General features: G+C 36.2%; 1 protein-coding gene across 3 annotated transcripts in view; it reads right to left on the bottom strand.

Moving 5' to 3' along the window:
- The window catches only part of ARMC8 (armadillo repeat containing 8), a 96,998-nt gene that overhangs the window by 56,855 nt on the left and 24,807 nt on the right, over positions 1–15,336 (bottom strand). For all 3 annotated transcript variants that reach the window (XM_010952297.3, XM_045514732.2, XM_010952296.3), the window contains 4 exons: positions 8,478–8,549; positions 6,227–6,369; positions 6,025–6,122; positions 2,495–2,587 (listed from right to left, as the gene is read on the bottom strand). In XM_010952297.3, the coding sequence (XP_010950599.1) occupies positions 2,495–2,587; positions 6,025–6,122; positions 6,227–6,369; positions 8,478–8,545 (402 nt within the window). In that variant the 5' untranslated portion in view covers positions 8,546–8,549. The remainder of the gene's footprint in view (positions 1–2,494; positions 2,588–6,024; positions 6,123–6,226; positions 6,370–8,477; positions 8,550–15,336) is intronic.

Consider the following 15,336-nt stretch of genomic DNA (forward strand, 5'->3'; position numbering starts at 1 on the left):
TCTTCTTCCTCTCTGTGGTTGTACATAGGATTGTGTAAAACTAACTGCAAGGAAAAATCTAGTGGCTAAACCAACTAAAGAGGAGGAACAACTGTTCCACTCTTAACAAGTCTCCTTTAGTCTCTCCAAATCGACCTGCATGAACCTGGGGTAGTGAAGCAGCGTGCACAGGGTGGGAAGCATAGAAGCCTTCATGATCTGAAACTCCAAAAGACAGGTCTTAGAAATTCGAGTAACTGCTTAAAAAGTGGCAACAATTTAGACATTAGATTTCCAATTAATATTATTACTAGCCTTTTATTGATCCTTAGTAAATCAGGGAGAGAATTTCAAAAATATAATTATGATTAGCTTATAACACAAATGCTTTAGTAATCTTTTTCTGTCTCCCCTTCCCAAAGTATGCAAATTTATTTAATATTGATACCAGTATATGCAAGTTTGTAAATGAGTCTTAAAATGCTGTTATTAATTTTATTTTGGGCCTATATGTAAACTAATCAATACGAAAATAAAAGGTTTTAATAATTAAATACAGAGATCATCAGTCTGTTGTTTTTAAAAATCCATGTTGTTGGTGTATCAATAGGGAAATTAATATTGCATTTTAGGCTATTACTATCATCTCTGGGTTTAAAAACGCTCTAATGTTTCCTGAGATCTATTGTATCTCAGAACACTTAAACTGGATCATTTAATTACAGTGGCAAATGCTAATTATCAGGCTAAAGGAAAGCAGAGTTCAGGTGACTTTCTCTGATAACATCTTTGTTCTGTTAGTGGCATCTTTGTTCTGTTAGAGGGTGCCTGTAAATTCTTGTTCAGCATAAGTTGCTCTCCAGCAAAAGAACCAGTGATTTAATAGTATTCTTTCATCTATGATTTCAGCTAAAACAGCATTGAGAAGCTTCAGATGAGTAAGCCTAAAAATGTCGGGAAATTTCTGATGCGAAATTCTAAAAACTATATGGGTAACTTCAGAAATGGGATTATTCAAATGTCTGATAATTTAACACAATAATTTGACATGTAGTAGTTAAGCCTCCAGGTCCAATTTTTACTGCCTTTTGGGATTGCTGTGATCATGAATAGTAGATGCTGTGCTCTCAAGCACTTGGGTACAGATGCTATAAGATTTTTAATGAGGCACAGAGCTCTGGAGTATCCTTTTCCACCTATCTGCCAGGGCTGGCTATAAGACATCACTTAATGTTGGAAAATTCTAGACTCTTATTACTTCAACTCATTTTTAATAAATGAATTGCAATGAAATTGTTCTTTTCTCAAAGATTTTCTTTACCCTCCTCAAAAGGTTAAGAAATTGACACCCCTGGTCCTGTGCGTTGGCTTCCACATTGTCAAAGCAATCCAGGGAGAGAAACTGCAAAGACTTTCGACAAAAATCTTAAATTCTGGATGTCTTAAATAGAGTGACAATCAGCTAGGATTTGGAAGGGGGTTTAAAGGTTTAAGTTATAATCTATAGATACTTCTGAAACCAAGTGATTTAATTTATATTTGGGAAACTGTTCTAAAATAGCATAAATCTGTGATCTTCCTAGTTTAGTATGCAGTTGTTCACTTTTCATTCTTTCCTATAGTTCCCCAAACACCTCACTTTATATTTGTAATTATAAATGACAGGTATGTGATTTCAGGTCCTGAAAAATGTATAATCAGAAGATAAACAATCATTTGGTTAAAAGTTAGCAAATCATGGCTATCAAAAGAGTACACTCAATATATAAACTGTGAAGCAAAATAAGTAGCACTGCAGAGCATTCTTCAGTTTAGGTTCAGGCACTTTTAATAACCGAAATTTCTCTTATTTCTCCTTATATGAGATCACTTAAAACAATTTCCAACAGTGTGCAACCTGAGGGTGTAGGGGAAGTCATGACCACACATGGCTGGTCGGAGTGTAAAACTATATAACCTCTACTAAGGCATGTGGTAAAATTACAAATGCTCACACTCTTTGACTCAGCAATTCTGTTTTTTATAAAATGTCTTACATACAACATATTGACTACAGCACTTTTTTGAAATAAGACTGGAAACAAGCTAAATGTCTGACAACAGAAGACTGGTTAAATAAATTATTATACATCTATACAATAAAATACTGTATGCCTGTTTACAAAAAGAATGAGGAAGCTCCTTATGTACTGATATGGAATATCTTTCAAGAGGTTAAGTGGGGGGAGGCGGGTATAGCTCAGTGGTAAAGTGCATGCCTAGCATGCACAAGGTCCTGGGTTCAATCCTCAGTACCTCCACTTAAAAAAAAAAAAAAGGTTAAGTGAAAACTGCAAGATGCAAAACAGTATGGATGGTAATGCTACCATTTGTGTCCAAAAAAGGGGGGGGGGGATATATACATTAGGTCTGCTTATATATGTATAGATTAGCTCTAGGAGGATGCACAAAGGAGGTAATCTCCTGAGGGCACGTAAGATTTTATACTACAGAGAACATTCATTCTGGTTCTTACTTTACAGCAGTGGGAGAAGATCTGACAGATGTACTCCTGGGTGTAGCGGGACCTGCTAAGCAGCGCCATGAGGTGCGGTATCACCGTAGCATCCTGAAGTCAAAGGGAAGAAGAGCATAGCAACAAGGAACTTAGACATGGGGAGCACCTCTAATAAGTATTTTCCATGAGCTAGTAAGCCTCTTATCCTAATGACAGTAAATTAAATCTCTTCAAGGAACACAGCAACACAAAAGCAACACGGACATCAGAACTATTAGGAAAAGGACAAGGAAAGGGGTTTCAATTTTATCCTTGACAACAAAATACAAAAATATGAAATTCTCAATTTCTCTCCCATAAACAGCCTACATCCCCACAATAAAACAAAATAATTTCAGTAAGACCTGACATAAATCTATTCTGAGACCAAAATGTGACATAATTAATAAGATATATAATAATACATAATTTCTAAGGAAGAATTACTGTATTAAGATAAAACTTGATAATTTTGATTTGAGATGTTATGATAAGTATCAGTAACAGATTAACATTCATAATAACCATAGTTAGCTAGTTTCAGTCTTCACAAAACAACTTATAAAATAGCAACTTCTCACTTAATAGCCCACTCTCTGCCTACTACTGACACTTAGCAACATACATGATGATACACAAGAAGAGAGAAGAATCTACCCAGCCTGCTGCAGGGCTCTCCAAAAATGTCCTTTTTCTTAGAGTACAGAAAGAATTAAACGTTGAAAGGATATCTGGCTTGAACCACAGACAGAATAGGAGACAGCTCAAGCCCCCTGGTCAATGCTGTCACAGATCCTATAGCGATGCCTCTCAGGTATGAATGTGTATGTAAATTCTCAGGGGATTTTCTTTATGTACAGCTTCTGATTCCGTAGGTTTGGAGTAGGACCTAAGATCCTGCATTCTAACTAGCTCCCAAATGATGGCTGATGCTGGTCCACAGACCACACTTTGACAAAAGACAACAGAGGGCAAGGAAAGAAAGTTAAAAGAATACCACTGTTGGGATAAACAAGATTTGGGGTTTTCCTTAGAAAGAAAAGAAAGCCCAGGATACATAAAAGCTAAGTCAGAAAACAGAAGGCTGTTGATTGCCTACAAGTAGAATCTTTTCCCCTTGCTTGTTAGTGTAACTCTGTTATCATAAGTAGTTTAAAAACAAAATGAAAACCTCAGAAAACTTCAAAGAAAGTCAGCTACCAAATGCATAAAAGAAGAGACGAGAATGTAAAGTACACATCTATTTTACAGATGGGGAGGAGCAGGGATGACAACAGTGGTTCCACTGACAGAAGAAAGGGAAGTAGGTTGCAGCTAAGAGAGAAGAGGCAATTGAGAGGAAGATAAAAAAGCCTCTATCAGGCTCCTAAAACTACTTTTACCTCCCTCCTTTCCTCTATTGCTCTCTCATCTCTCAGTTTTCCTGTTACAACAGCCCTTACTCCATTTCTTCACATTTGACCCTTTCTGCCAATTGTGTTATATATCTGCAGTATATATCTGCAGTTTGTGACTGATTAAATGATGCAAAGAACAGTTACAAAATTTCTCCAGTCACCTATCTGATAAACAGGATTTCAAACTAGACATCCTGCCCTCTTCAACAGGACTCCACTGTCTTTAGTTTGGTGCCTGGGTTGCTGTGGCAGCCAGCCTGTACACAATCCAACTCACAAATGTCAGCTAACTATACTGAAATATTACGCCCTGTCATTATCCCACCCAACACTTTTCACGGATTCTCCACTGTCTCTGAGGCATAAAGGTATTTCATAATTTAGACATTCTCCCTGTGAAAGTCACTTAAATGTCCCCGTGTCTTAATTTTTCTTATGTAAAGAAGTTAAATTGGTGTAGATAAGAGTTCTAAAACTATGTACCATGATCCACTAGTGGGTCGTGAAATCAATTTAGAGAGAGAGGAGAAAGAAGTTACATCAGTTGGCCAGGATCAATTTCTCCCCCATTACTGGGCTGGGGGTTGGGGAGAAAGTTCTAGGGTAAACAAGACAAGTGACTGGTTTAATTTCTTTGTAAACATGACAATCAGACCTTCAGGAAAACAGATTGATATTTACTAGAAAGACAGCCTTTCTATGTAGAATGCTTTGAGGAGGATGTCCCCAATTTAGAAGTGCTTACAGTAAACCAGAGTGGTCCATGGACTAGTGGCGTCTCAATTACCGGGAAACTTGTTAGAAATGCATATTCTCAGGCCCCAACCCGCAATCACTGAATCAGAAATTCTGGACGTAGGGTCCAGGGTTCTGTGCTTAAAGAGCTCTCCAGGTAATTCTAGTGCATGTGCAAATTTGAGAATCATTGTAGTAAATAACCTATAGATTTCTGAGGTATGGCTCTCTGAAGAATGCTGCCCAAATCCCTGAGGTAAAACAGATGTTTCCTAATTTAGAACCTCCCTGCTTTGTGAGGTCACCCACAAACCTCACTTGGAGACCTTATGTAGCATTACGGGCCAGAGGAGCAAGTGTCTGGTGTCGGAAAAACTAACTATGGAGGCACGTGGCATGTCCCCTCCCTTCTCCCTCCTTGCTTTGCCTGTGCCTCTTTACTGCTTATATTCTTGAAATACCTGGAAAACATGATTCTGGACAACATCTCTGATTCATATGTATCTGCTTTGACCTTCTAATTCTGTGTGTTAGTTCAAAGAATCACAACCAGCATTTTTTTTTAAATGGAAAAGGATAGACTAGAAATCAGAAGGCACCACATTTATGGAATGTTTTGTGAAGACTATCTCAGGATATTCCCCATCCCCACACACACAATGTGACAGTGGAAACTACTTCTTACTGTGGATTGTGGATAAGAGTGTTTGAAAAATATTGGCTTGGGTCATTTTTATTAAGAAGTCCCATGTAATCACCCCCTAATAATTCTCAAAATTTTTAAAAACCATTGAATGACTCTAAAGATCTTTGGATTCTCTCACATGTATTCTCTGATTCTAGACTGGCAGGTAAGCCTCCAACAAAGTGCTGCTCATTCACCTCTCCAGCTGAAATGAACACTGATGCCCCTGTGTTCTACTACTCTGCCCACTGCCCTGCATATCCTCTTACACAGATCTTTCCTAGAACGGCTTCCTCCCTTTCTGCTTCTTGAAATCTTAACCAGTATTCAAGACCCAGGTCAAATTCTATCTTCTCTATAAAGCCTACTTTACTGGATTTAACCTGAAGTGAGTGCATTAAATATACTGCCTTAATTTCTAATATATTAAGAAATTAAGGTGGGTCTTTATACCCACCTCCCCCCAAAAAGAACAGCTTATAAATTCCCCAAGATCTGAGACTATTTTTTACTTCTTTACAAAGCCTAGAACATTTGATATTTGCAAATTAGCAAGAACTCAAATACTTCTTGAGACTTTTCTATAACATAACACAGTTACCACAGTTATGATGCATTTTGAGATGCTAAGTAAATTAGATGTATGCTATTAGTAAAATGTAACTGATGATGCAAAAACATCTAAAACTCACTGTATACAGTAGTTCCTCTGGAGTGACGGGACTGGTAAAGATGGTGCGCAGGCATCGGAGGCAAGCTTCAATGAACTTTAGGTCCGGGGACAGTAGTCCTATTAACAGAAAATAGATTTGAGACTCAGGGTTTCATCCTGTATTTAAAACACTGCAAACTGATTCTACTTCCTACTTGTATAAAAATGGCTTCCTCACATACCTTGCAGTAAGGCAGGGATAATATGGCAATCTAGAAGAGACTTGACATTGTTTTCAGTACCCATAGCAAGACTTCCCAATACCACTGCACATTCAGTTTTCAACTCTGTGCTTGAGGTTTCTTGCTGAAGCAAGTACAATAACCTAAAAAGAAAGAACTTGATAAACAGAAGACACTTAAAAACTTAAAAGTAAACATTAGCTAAAAGAAAAAGGCTACCAATACATCCCCCATGCTGAAAATATGGTTGGAAAGCTTACAGAGGGCTAGGAAATGGTCATATTTTTATAGCAGCTGCTAATTTAATGACAGAATATCTGAGAGGGGGGAAATCTAGAAGAGATTTTCATCATTTTAAGCAAGAGAACTATCAGATTATCTTAGTCTGTCGGAAATATAAATCTGAAAGTTGTCTACAGGTGATCCCTGTGCAAACGGCAGCAGCACCGTCCATGTTATCTCCATGGATATGAAGACTCCCAGTGCCAAGTGCCGCTGGATCTTAAGGACTCTGAATATCCAGCACTGTAGTTCAGAGATCACAGGCGTTTAGTCTAGAGGGAACATTCAGAGTCCTCGCGTAGCTCTTCAAGCAAGAGAAGCTCTCTTCTTTCTCCAGTTCTCCCATTTGGGGAATCAGCAGATCCTCCTACTTCTACTCCAGCTGAGCCTGTCAAACAACTGCTCCCCAAACTCTAATCATCCACCACTTATGACCATCTCCCTTATGTTCTAAGTAGAACCTTCATGCTCCCCAGAGCATATTTATATATACTGAGCACTAATCCCCTAAGAAAGGCTGCTGAGACACATGTACCCCAATGTTCACAGCAGCACTATTTACAACAGCCAAGACATGGAAACAACCCAAATGTCCATCGACAGATGACTGGATAAAGAAGTTCTGGTATATTTATACAATGGAATACTTCTCAGCCATAAAAAGAATAAAACAATGCCATTTGCAGCACATGATGGACCTGGAGATCATCATTCTAAGTGAAGTAAGCCAAAAAGAAAGAAAAATGCCATTTGATATTACTTATATGTGGAATCTAAAAGAAAAAGGACACAAATGAACTTCTCTACAAAACAGAAAGAGACTCATAGACATAGAGAACAAATGTGGTTATCAGGGGCTAAAGAGGGTGGGAAGGGATAAACAGGGAATTTGAAAATTATACCTTTGGGGAGTGATGGAAATGTTAGCTATCTTGATTGTGGTGGTGGTGTATACATCTATCAAAATTTATCAAATTGCTTATCTGAAATATGTGCAGTTTACTGTATAGGAACCATATCACAATAAAGGCGTTAAAAAATAAGTAAAAAAAAGAAAAGAAAGACTGCTGAGAGCTTTATAGTTACCAAGAATATATTTAACATCAATTATGATAACAAACAATGAAACCACTAATCCTACATTAAAAGATAAGAAAAAAAGAAGAGAGAGAAGAGAAAAAACCAAAACATTAAAAAATTCTGGGGGGTGTGGGGAGGGTATAGCTCAGTGGTAGAGTGAGTGCTTAGCATGCATGAGGTACTCGGGTCAATCCCCAGCACCTCTCTTTAAAACAAACAAACAAACAAAAATATATATACACACACACAATAAATATATAAAAATTAATAAATATATTAAAAGTAAATAAACTAACAAATCCTAATTACCTCCTCTATCAAAAAAAATTCTGAATGAAAAACTTAACAGCAATTGCAAATAAAACTTAGCTCTGAGTAGCAAAGACAAAAGAGAACTTATAAAACTGTCATCATCTGCCAAAAGGAAGCTTATTAGTTCATCAGAAGAAATCAAAGTTTCCACGTTCAGTTAAAAAACAGCAAATTTTAAAAATTAAAAAAGAACAGCAGTATTAAAAACCAAGATTTTTTTTTTTTTAAATTCAAAAAACATTTTGGGAATCCTAAGATGTTATCAACCAATCATATAAAACCTGCCAAGGCTCTGAGGAGATACAGAAGAATCAAGCTGGTGTAGACTGTCTATCTACCCAATGATCAACCTGAACCTCTAAAAAGTATTAATACATTTGCTTCATATTCCATTCTCTGGTACTTTAATTTTTTAAAGAGATGCTTCATATACTCCAAAACATTTATTTTAAAAATTAAGAGGCTTTTCAAAAACAGGACAGACAATACAGAAAAAAGATGAATCTTATGGTTGAGAATAAGAAATATACTTGAAACTTAGTATGAACAGCAGAAAAGGGCAAGACAGCAAACTCACCTTGGAACAGCTCCTAAAACAATGAGGTTGGCTTTCTGCTTGTTGTTTCCAATTACAGCATTTTTCATGTCTCTGAATTAAGGGGAAGAGAAAAGGGTAAAGTACGTTGAGACACCACAGAAAAATAAAAGATCAATCATCCCACTTTCTCTTTATAAGGCAACATCTTGAATTGGCTCATACAGAAGTTAGTGACATAGTGAAAACATTGATGCTTTTCCACCTGGAGTACCAAAGAGAAGGGACAGAGACAGATGCTGAGTAAACCCGGGGCTGTAAAACAGGACAGCAATGAAGTGAGGAAAGTGGGAGATATCTTCAGTATTGGCAAAAGACTTCTAATATACAGAAAGTTGAGTTTTTCAAAAAAGGCCACCAATCCTTTGAATAAAAAGAAATCTAGGCCACCTTCTCACTCACAGCCCTGGAAGTGGGGAGTAAAAGCACCCAGAATGTATCTGATCCTGTTCCAGGGACCATGACTTTGTTTACTTTTTTCCTCTTTTTCTGACTTCTCTGGACTGAATACTTCTTGTGATTCCATTTTATCTCCTTTATTGTCTTAGCAGTACCTCTTCGGGTTCTGTTTTGGGTTTTTTAGTGGTTGCTTTACAATTTACAATATGCATGGTTTAACTTCAAGGGATATCATGCCATTTCCTGTATATTGTAAGAGACTTGCAAGCATATACTTTCATCTCCCCATCCATTTTTGTGCTGCTGTCATACATTTTTGAATTAGTTAGAAACAACATAATATATTGTACTACTTTTGTTTAAACAGCCAATTATCTTTTAAGGAGATTTAAAAATAAAAATATTTTATATTTCCCATATATTCACCAGTATTTTTTATTCTAGCTACACTCAGATCTTCACTTCACCAGAAGTAAAATTCTATTCCACAATAAGAGTATCTCTACCAATGACCAACTGATTCATAAACACATGGCTGTTCCCAGAGGACAGATGGAGAAAAAATAAATAGCTCAAAATAAGCCTAGTACTAGAGAATATTTAATAAAAAGAAAAACTTATGCAAATTAGTCAGTAGTACTATCTTAATATAGAACACTAGAACACCATGGGTTTTCAAAGTGGGGAAGAAGGCATCAGAGACTCTTAGGGGCATTTCAGAAGTTTATGAGGGTGTCTAGAAATTCCTGGCCATAGTTTTACAAATAGATAGAAAGCATTTTTTACACAATTTTAAAGAAAACTGTATTTTTCAGTATTTTACCTGCCCTGTAAATAAAAGGGAAATTATGCTTTTTATTAAAAGTTATTTCATTTTGGAAAATCAGGTCAGTGGTACTCATGGTGTTTGAGTCATCAATACCACACCTATATCAGCCCACACTTTCAGCTCTTGCATTCATACTTCATTAAGTTTGCTAGCACAGTCACGCCTAAGTGTCTACATACTGAAACATTTATACATTATCTTCTTTAAAATTTTACCCTTTACATTATAAGCAGGGAAGGATTATATTATTTTTGGATGTTTGTGAGGTTATATTACTGTGGATTTAATTTCAGGATAGTGCAGGAGTCAGTCATTACAAAACATTTACAAGGGGAAGCCAAGTCTGAGAGCATTAAGACCATTGTCATGGAGCCTCAAAAAGTTCTTAGCTCACCCAAATTCATTTCTTCCATATCCCAAATCTATTCCCCTAGTCACTTGACCAGCATCTCTTTTGACTTCCCCTCTTTTAGACGGCAGAGCTCTACAATACATAGGAATCATTTGCCAACCTTTAAAGTTAAAATCCTGAAAAAGTTCTCTAATTAGTAAACCATAATCTTGTAGAAAAACAGAGTAGAAAACAGAGGTGGGAAGTTACTTAAGAAAATCAACAACTAAATATTATAGTCAGACTGTGTTTCCAATATCAACCAAATTCACTGGCATTAAAAACCCTGGTAATAATAATTATAATATCCTTCTCTTTAATTACCTTCTTTGATTACTGCAGGAAAACACTGCTATGATGCAGTGATATGCTGAAAGCTGATTCTCCCTACAAGTTTTTGAATAGCATTTTCACAAGTCTTGAGACATACACTATACCTACTAGTCTTCTTCCATTAGCTCAGTGTTTGAGGGTGGTCTATTTTTGAGGGCTTTACCTCTTTTTCTGTAAACTGTCTCTCAGATCTTCCATATTGTTTATAGGGGTTATGCAGGAGGATTTTTTGTTTATGAGGACTAAGCTGAATGAAGCTTACCAAGGTTTTAACCAAGTTCTGATACATTATATAAAATGTGATACTGGAGCTTCATTTAGCAAAGCATAGCTGATGGACTGTACATCGAGGGTCCTGCCTCTTGGGGATGCCTGCTGTTTTCTTAGAGACTTAGTTCCCACTTATCAGCTTATATACCCTAACCTAGCATTTTGTCATTTACTTTCATCTTCTTCCCTTCTTTTAATGGGTCTGCCTATACTAATGCAGCACACTCATTTGTCCACTTGCTATTTACTAAGAGTCTATTTTACGCCAGGTGCCATTCTGGAGGCTCTCTCTAGTCCGGAATTCCTGACCCTAACTTTTTCCCAGATTTCTCTCCAATCTTCCTAAACTAAGCAGAAATGAGGTGTCCCCACATTACCTTATAAACCCATTTCAAGTATCAGAAACCATGTGAAAGTAAATATTTTTAGAGTCAAAAGCAAACAAAAACCCCTCCAACACCAAGTTTCCAGTTCTCCTAATAGTTTGCAAAAAGGACATGAAGGAGGCAGCAAGTAGTTACAGAGTAACTGCAAGCTAAAGAGAACATAATGTCTAAAGACAACAATTCTTGCTCTGGCTCTAACAAGTAAAATATTTCTATATTAGGTAAGGAAGAAGAGATGTTAATACCCAGCAAATGAATTCTATTCAACTATTACTATAAAGGGTTACCAGGAGATCATTTCTATGAAAAAATTAAAACTGAGAGAGACAATAATCATCACATATACCCATTTTTAGCAGATACAAGATTAGTACTGTGTAAAATTCAATTTCAGAGCCAGCCAAACAGAGCTTCTTTCAGTTGCCAGAGGGTAGCTATTCTCTCTCTCATTTCCTTATCCCCTCCCTCACAGCATTCCTGGCTAACTTTACTCATCTTTCAAGTCTGAGCTTGTATGTCAATGTCATCCTCCAGGAAGCATGCCCTGACAACTCCTAGGTCTGGATTAGGTATCCCTTCTAGCGTCCTTTATCATAGCACACTCATTACTTTTTTAGGATAGAAGTCTGTCTCCTCTTCAGAGGCAAGAAACCAGCCTGACCTGGAAATCTCAGAGAAGTTACTATCAATGGATCATAAAACATACCATATAGAAATCCGTATTTTTGTAAAATGCAAACTCACAACTATCATCCAAGATGGGAACACAACAAAACCATGCAAGATGTATATACACTGAAGTTTACAAAGCATTCCATATCCATTACTTAATCTTCACTGCAATCTTGAGTAATATTAACCCCATTTTACAGATGAGGAAACTAAGGCTCAGGTTTGGGGGTCTACTCAGTCCCACAGTAAACGACAGAGCCAGTCTCAATCCATATCTTTCATGCCAAGTGCTTCTTTCCATTACCTCCAGCATATGAGACATTCAGAACAAACTGACTGAAAAGACAAAAGAATTCAGTAAAGGTATTTTCTTTTTCCTCCTGTTTTTCAATTTTACACTTTTATACAAAAATAAGAGCATCTCTAACTTTTAGTCAGACATCCTTTTCCCAGTAGATCAAAGGAATACAATCTCCTGTCCACAAATTTTTAATGTTGGGGGGGAAATTACCCTACTTATATACTATTGAAATTCAACAATTACTTTTTGGGCTCGGCCCTGTGCTAGGCTCTATGAAGAATACAAAAGCATCACATAATGGAAAGCCTGATCTGAAGAGTTTACAATATCCTTGGGAAGACAAAAATAACACTAACAATTAAGGCAGTGCTGTATTATAGACAGTGAGCTTACAGGGCTGACAAAAGTAGATGATAAGACAAGCTTAACAGGTTTTGAGGCAATGGTAGGAACTAAGATGAACCCTAGAAAATGGTCAGCATTTGGATAAGTGGATGAGGAAGGCAAAGGGAATAATGCTGGAAATGAATATGGCATATTTCTGGGTCAATACCAGGAGTCAGGCCTGAAAAGAAGGTTCCCTTTAAGATGGGAACATTAAGCATGAAACAAAGTTGGAAAAGTGATAGAGAGAAAATATAAACTAAAGGGGGACAGATTAAGGCAAGATCATGTTTTTATCAGAAAAAGGACATGAAGGAAGTAGTGACTAACTAAGGAAGAAAAGCTGAGTGTGGAATGGATTGGAATATAGATAATCCTAGACCCAAAAGAGGCAACTAAATGGCTGATGTCTCTCCTTTGTGGTCCCAAGTCCCTCTGTGTTTATCATTATCACAGCATTTATTAATCAAACTACGGTGGATTGCCTCTTTAGTTATCTGACTCCTCCATTAGACTTTTGGAACCCCCAGAGGAGTGACTACATTATTCCCTCTCATATACTCCCAAACTTACACAAGGCCTACCAGGCACCTGGTAGGCACTCAATAAATGTCTGTTGAAGAAATTAATCAATTCATCCAGGTATCTGGTTATATGACACTGACTAGGTGGCAGCCATAGGAATCATTTATAGAGAGGACATTTTAAGAAAGTAGTTAACAAGATGGTTTGATAGGTACAGGAAAAGTGATACGTGACACATGTTGAGTGTCAAGTCCGGATGCCTGGGTGCAGAGAATACTAGGAAGTTTGGAGAACAAATCTCTTAGCAAAACAAGGATCTATCCTGATTTTATACATACTGAATTATCTTTGAGGTAAGATAAGAATCTCCAGGTAGAAAGGCTAAAACGTAAGCCTTGGAGATATCCCACACTTTGAAGATGGGAGAAGAACCAGTATTAAGATGCTACAAAAATGCATTTGCCAGGGAACATTTTCAGCTAGAATCTTAAATTTGCCCACTAATAAATGGACTCAGGAGGCACTCACTTTTACATGAAGGCTAACTTTTCTACTTCCTTTCTTTGTTCTGAAAGAGATTAATTTTCAGTGTGATGGAGAAAAAGGTCTCAAATATGAAAACAACATGTACAGTGCCTACCACAGCATATCTAAATGCCTAAAACAGAGCATTATGATTTTTGATCAAAACCAAGATAGAAAGTAACAACACACTTTGCCATTAAAACAGTAGGAAAAGTAAAAAAAAAAAATTAATTGGAATCTAGACTTGCTGGAGAAATGTTTCAATCAGGTATGAGCACACTTTTCCTAAACAGTCAAAATAGCATAAATTGTAACTGAAAACCTAATTATCACCTAAAAATAGAAAATTATCTTTAAAATCATTGAAGGCTGGAGTCAGAAGCTAAAGATCAATTGTGTCATTTAAATTTTGAACAGTATGACTTCTCAATTACCTGAAGCAGCTCTTATTTGGAATATTGTGCGTTCATTCTTGGCCTACTTGGTGTGAAGCAGCCAAAAACTACAGTGGACACTGAAAACTACAATCTGAATATAAAGTTTGATCTACTTAGGAAAACTCACTTTTCATAAGATGTTCATAAAATAAGGAGAAAATACACATTTGTGGGTAGCTATAATAAGGCAAATGGTAAATACCTTAAAAAATTATTTGGACTTGGAAAATTACAAACATACTCACTGTTCTGTTCCTGTAATAATAATTATTATGATGCTCTTTATGAAGAATGTAACATCCAATCATCCAAGCACAACAGCTTTCTAATATTTAGCACAGTTAAGGAATGAGATTATTTGTATTCCAATCAAAGTCACCATTACCATATGTGAATTTCCAATTTTAAAAGAATTAGATAATGATGATTTATTATTCAAACTAAAGTTATTTTTAACATAAGGCCTTGATTCAGGAGGCACTTGAGAAATTTATAGTGAACTTCAAGTCAGCTTAGCATTTATTGTGCACCTACTATATGTATATATTGAACAAAACTGAGAAGTGGCAGTAATTTAGTTCACTCTTACAATTACCCTGTGGTATAGATTTTTGAAATGTAGGTAGTGTCAGATACAGTTTCAATCTGTATAACACCAGTTCAGAAACTAGGAGTTGTTGTACTTGTCTTTGTTTTATCAATATATGATTATAAATCACCCTATATTCTCTGAAAATGAAAAGTACAATATAATAATTGCACTAATAAATGCCAAAATATTTTATAGTATATTGATGAATATTATTAATATAATCATTCCAAAGAACATCAAAAATGTGTTAGAACATTATGAATCTGTAAGCATACAGTTAAGTGGTTTATAAATATGAAAAGATATATACAGATATGCTAATATATACAAATATACACGAATATCAGCTAATCTTGACGTTCAAAGTTAGTATCACATACACATATAAACAGCTTATCTATCTGCATACGAAACTATGTCAATTTGATCTAATAATTTCTGGAGGATCTTGTTACCCTTTTAACCAGACTGAACTGTCTCAGAATATGAAGTTTTAAACAAGTAAGACTCAGAATCACTCCATTTTATTTGGTATTACGGTCATCTTCATTTATGTTTACCTGTAACGCTTTCAAAAATGACTGACAAGATATTTCTTTTGAATCATCCTAAAACTTCTACTTTAGGCTAAAATTTCCAAAAGCCAAAGGCTTCATCTTTTGGGAGCTCATGCAAGAAAATGGAAAGTGTCTCTATTCTACTGAACCCAGAAGTACATAATTTCCTGGAACCAGAAAATCAAGTACCAAAATCATTACCAAAATGAACTTATTTCATCAGTACATTAAAATACTTCA

Source organism: Camelus bactrianus, chromosome 1 (assembly GCF_048773025.1).
Source record: "Camelus bactrianus isolate YW-2024 breed Bactrian camel chromosome 1, ASM4877302v1, whole genome shotgun sequence".
Classification (NCBI taxonomy): domain Eukaryota; kingdom Metazoa; phylum Chordata; class Mammalia; order Artiodactyla; family Camelidae; genus Camelus; species Camelus bactrianus.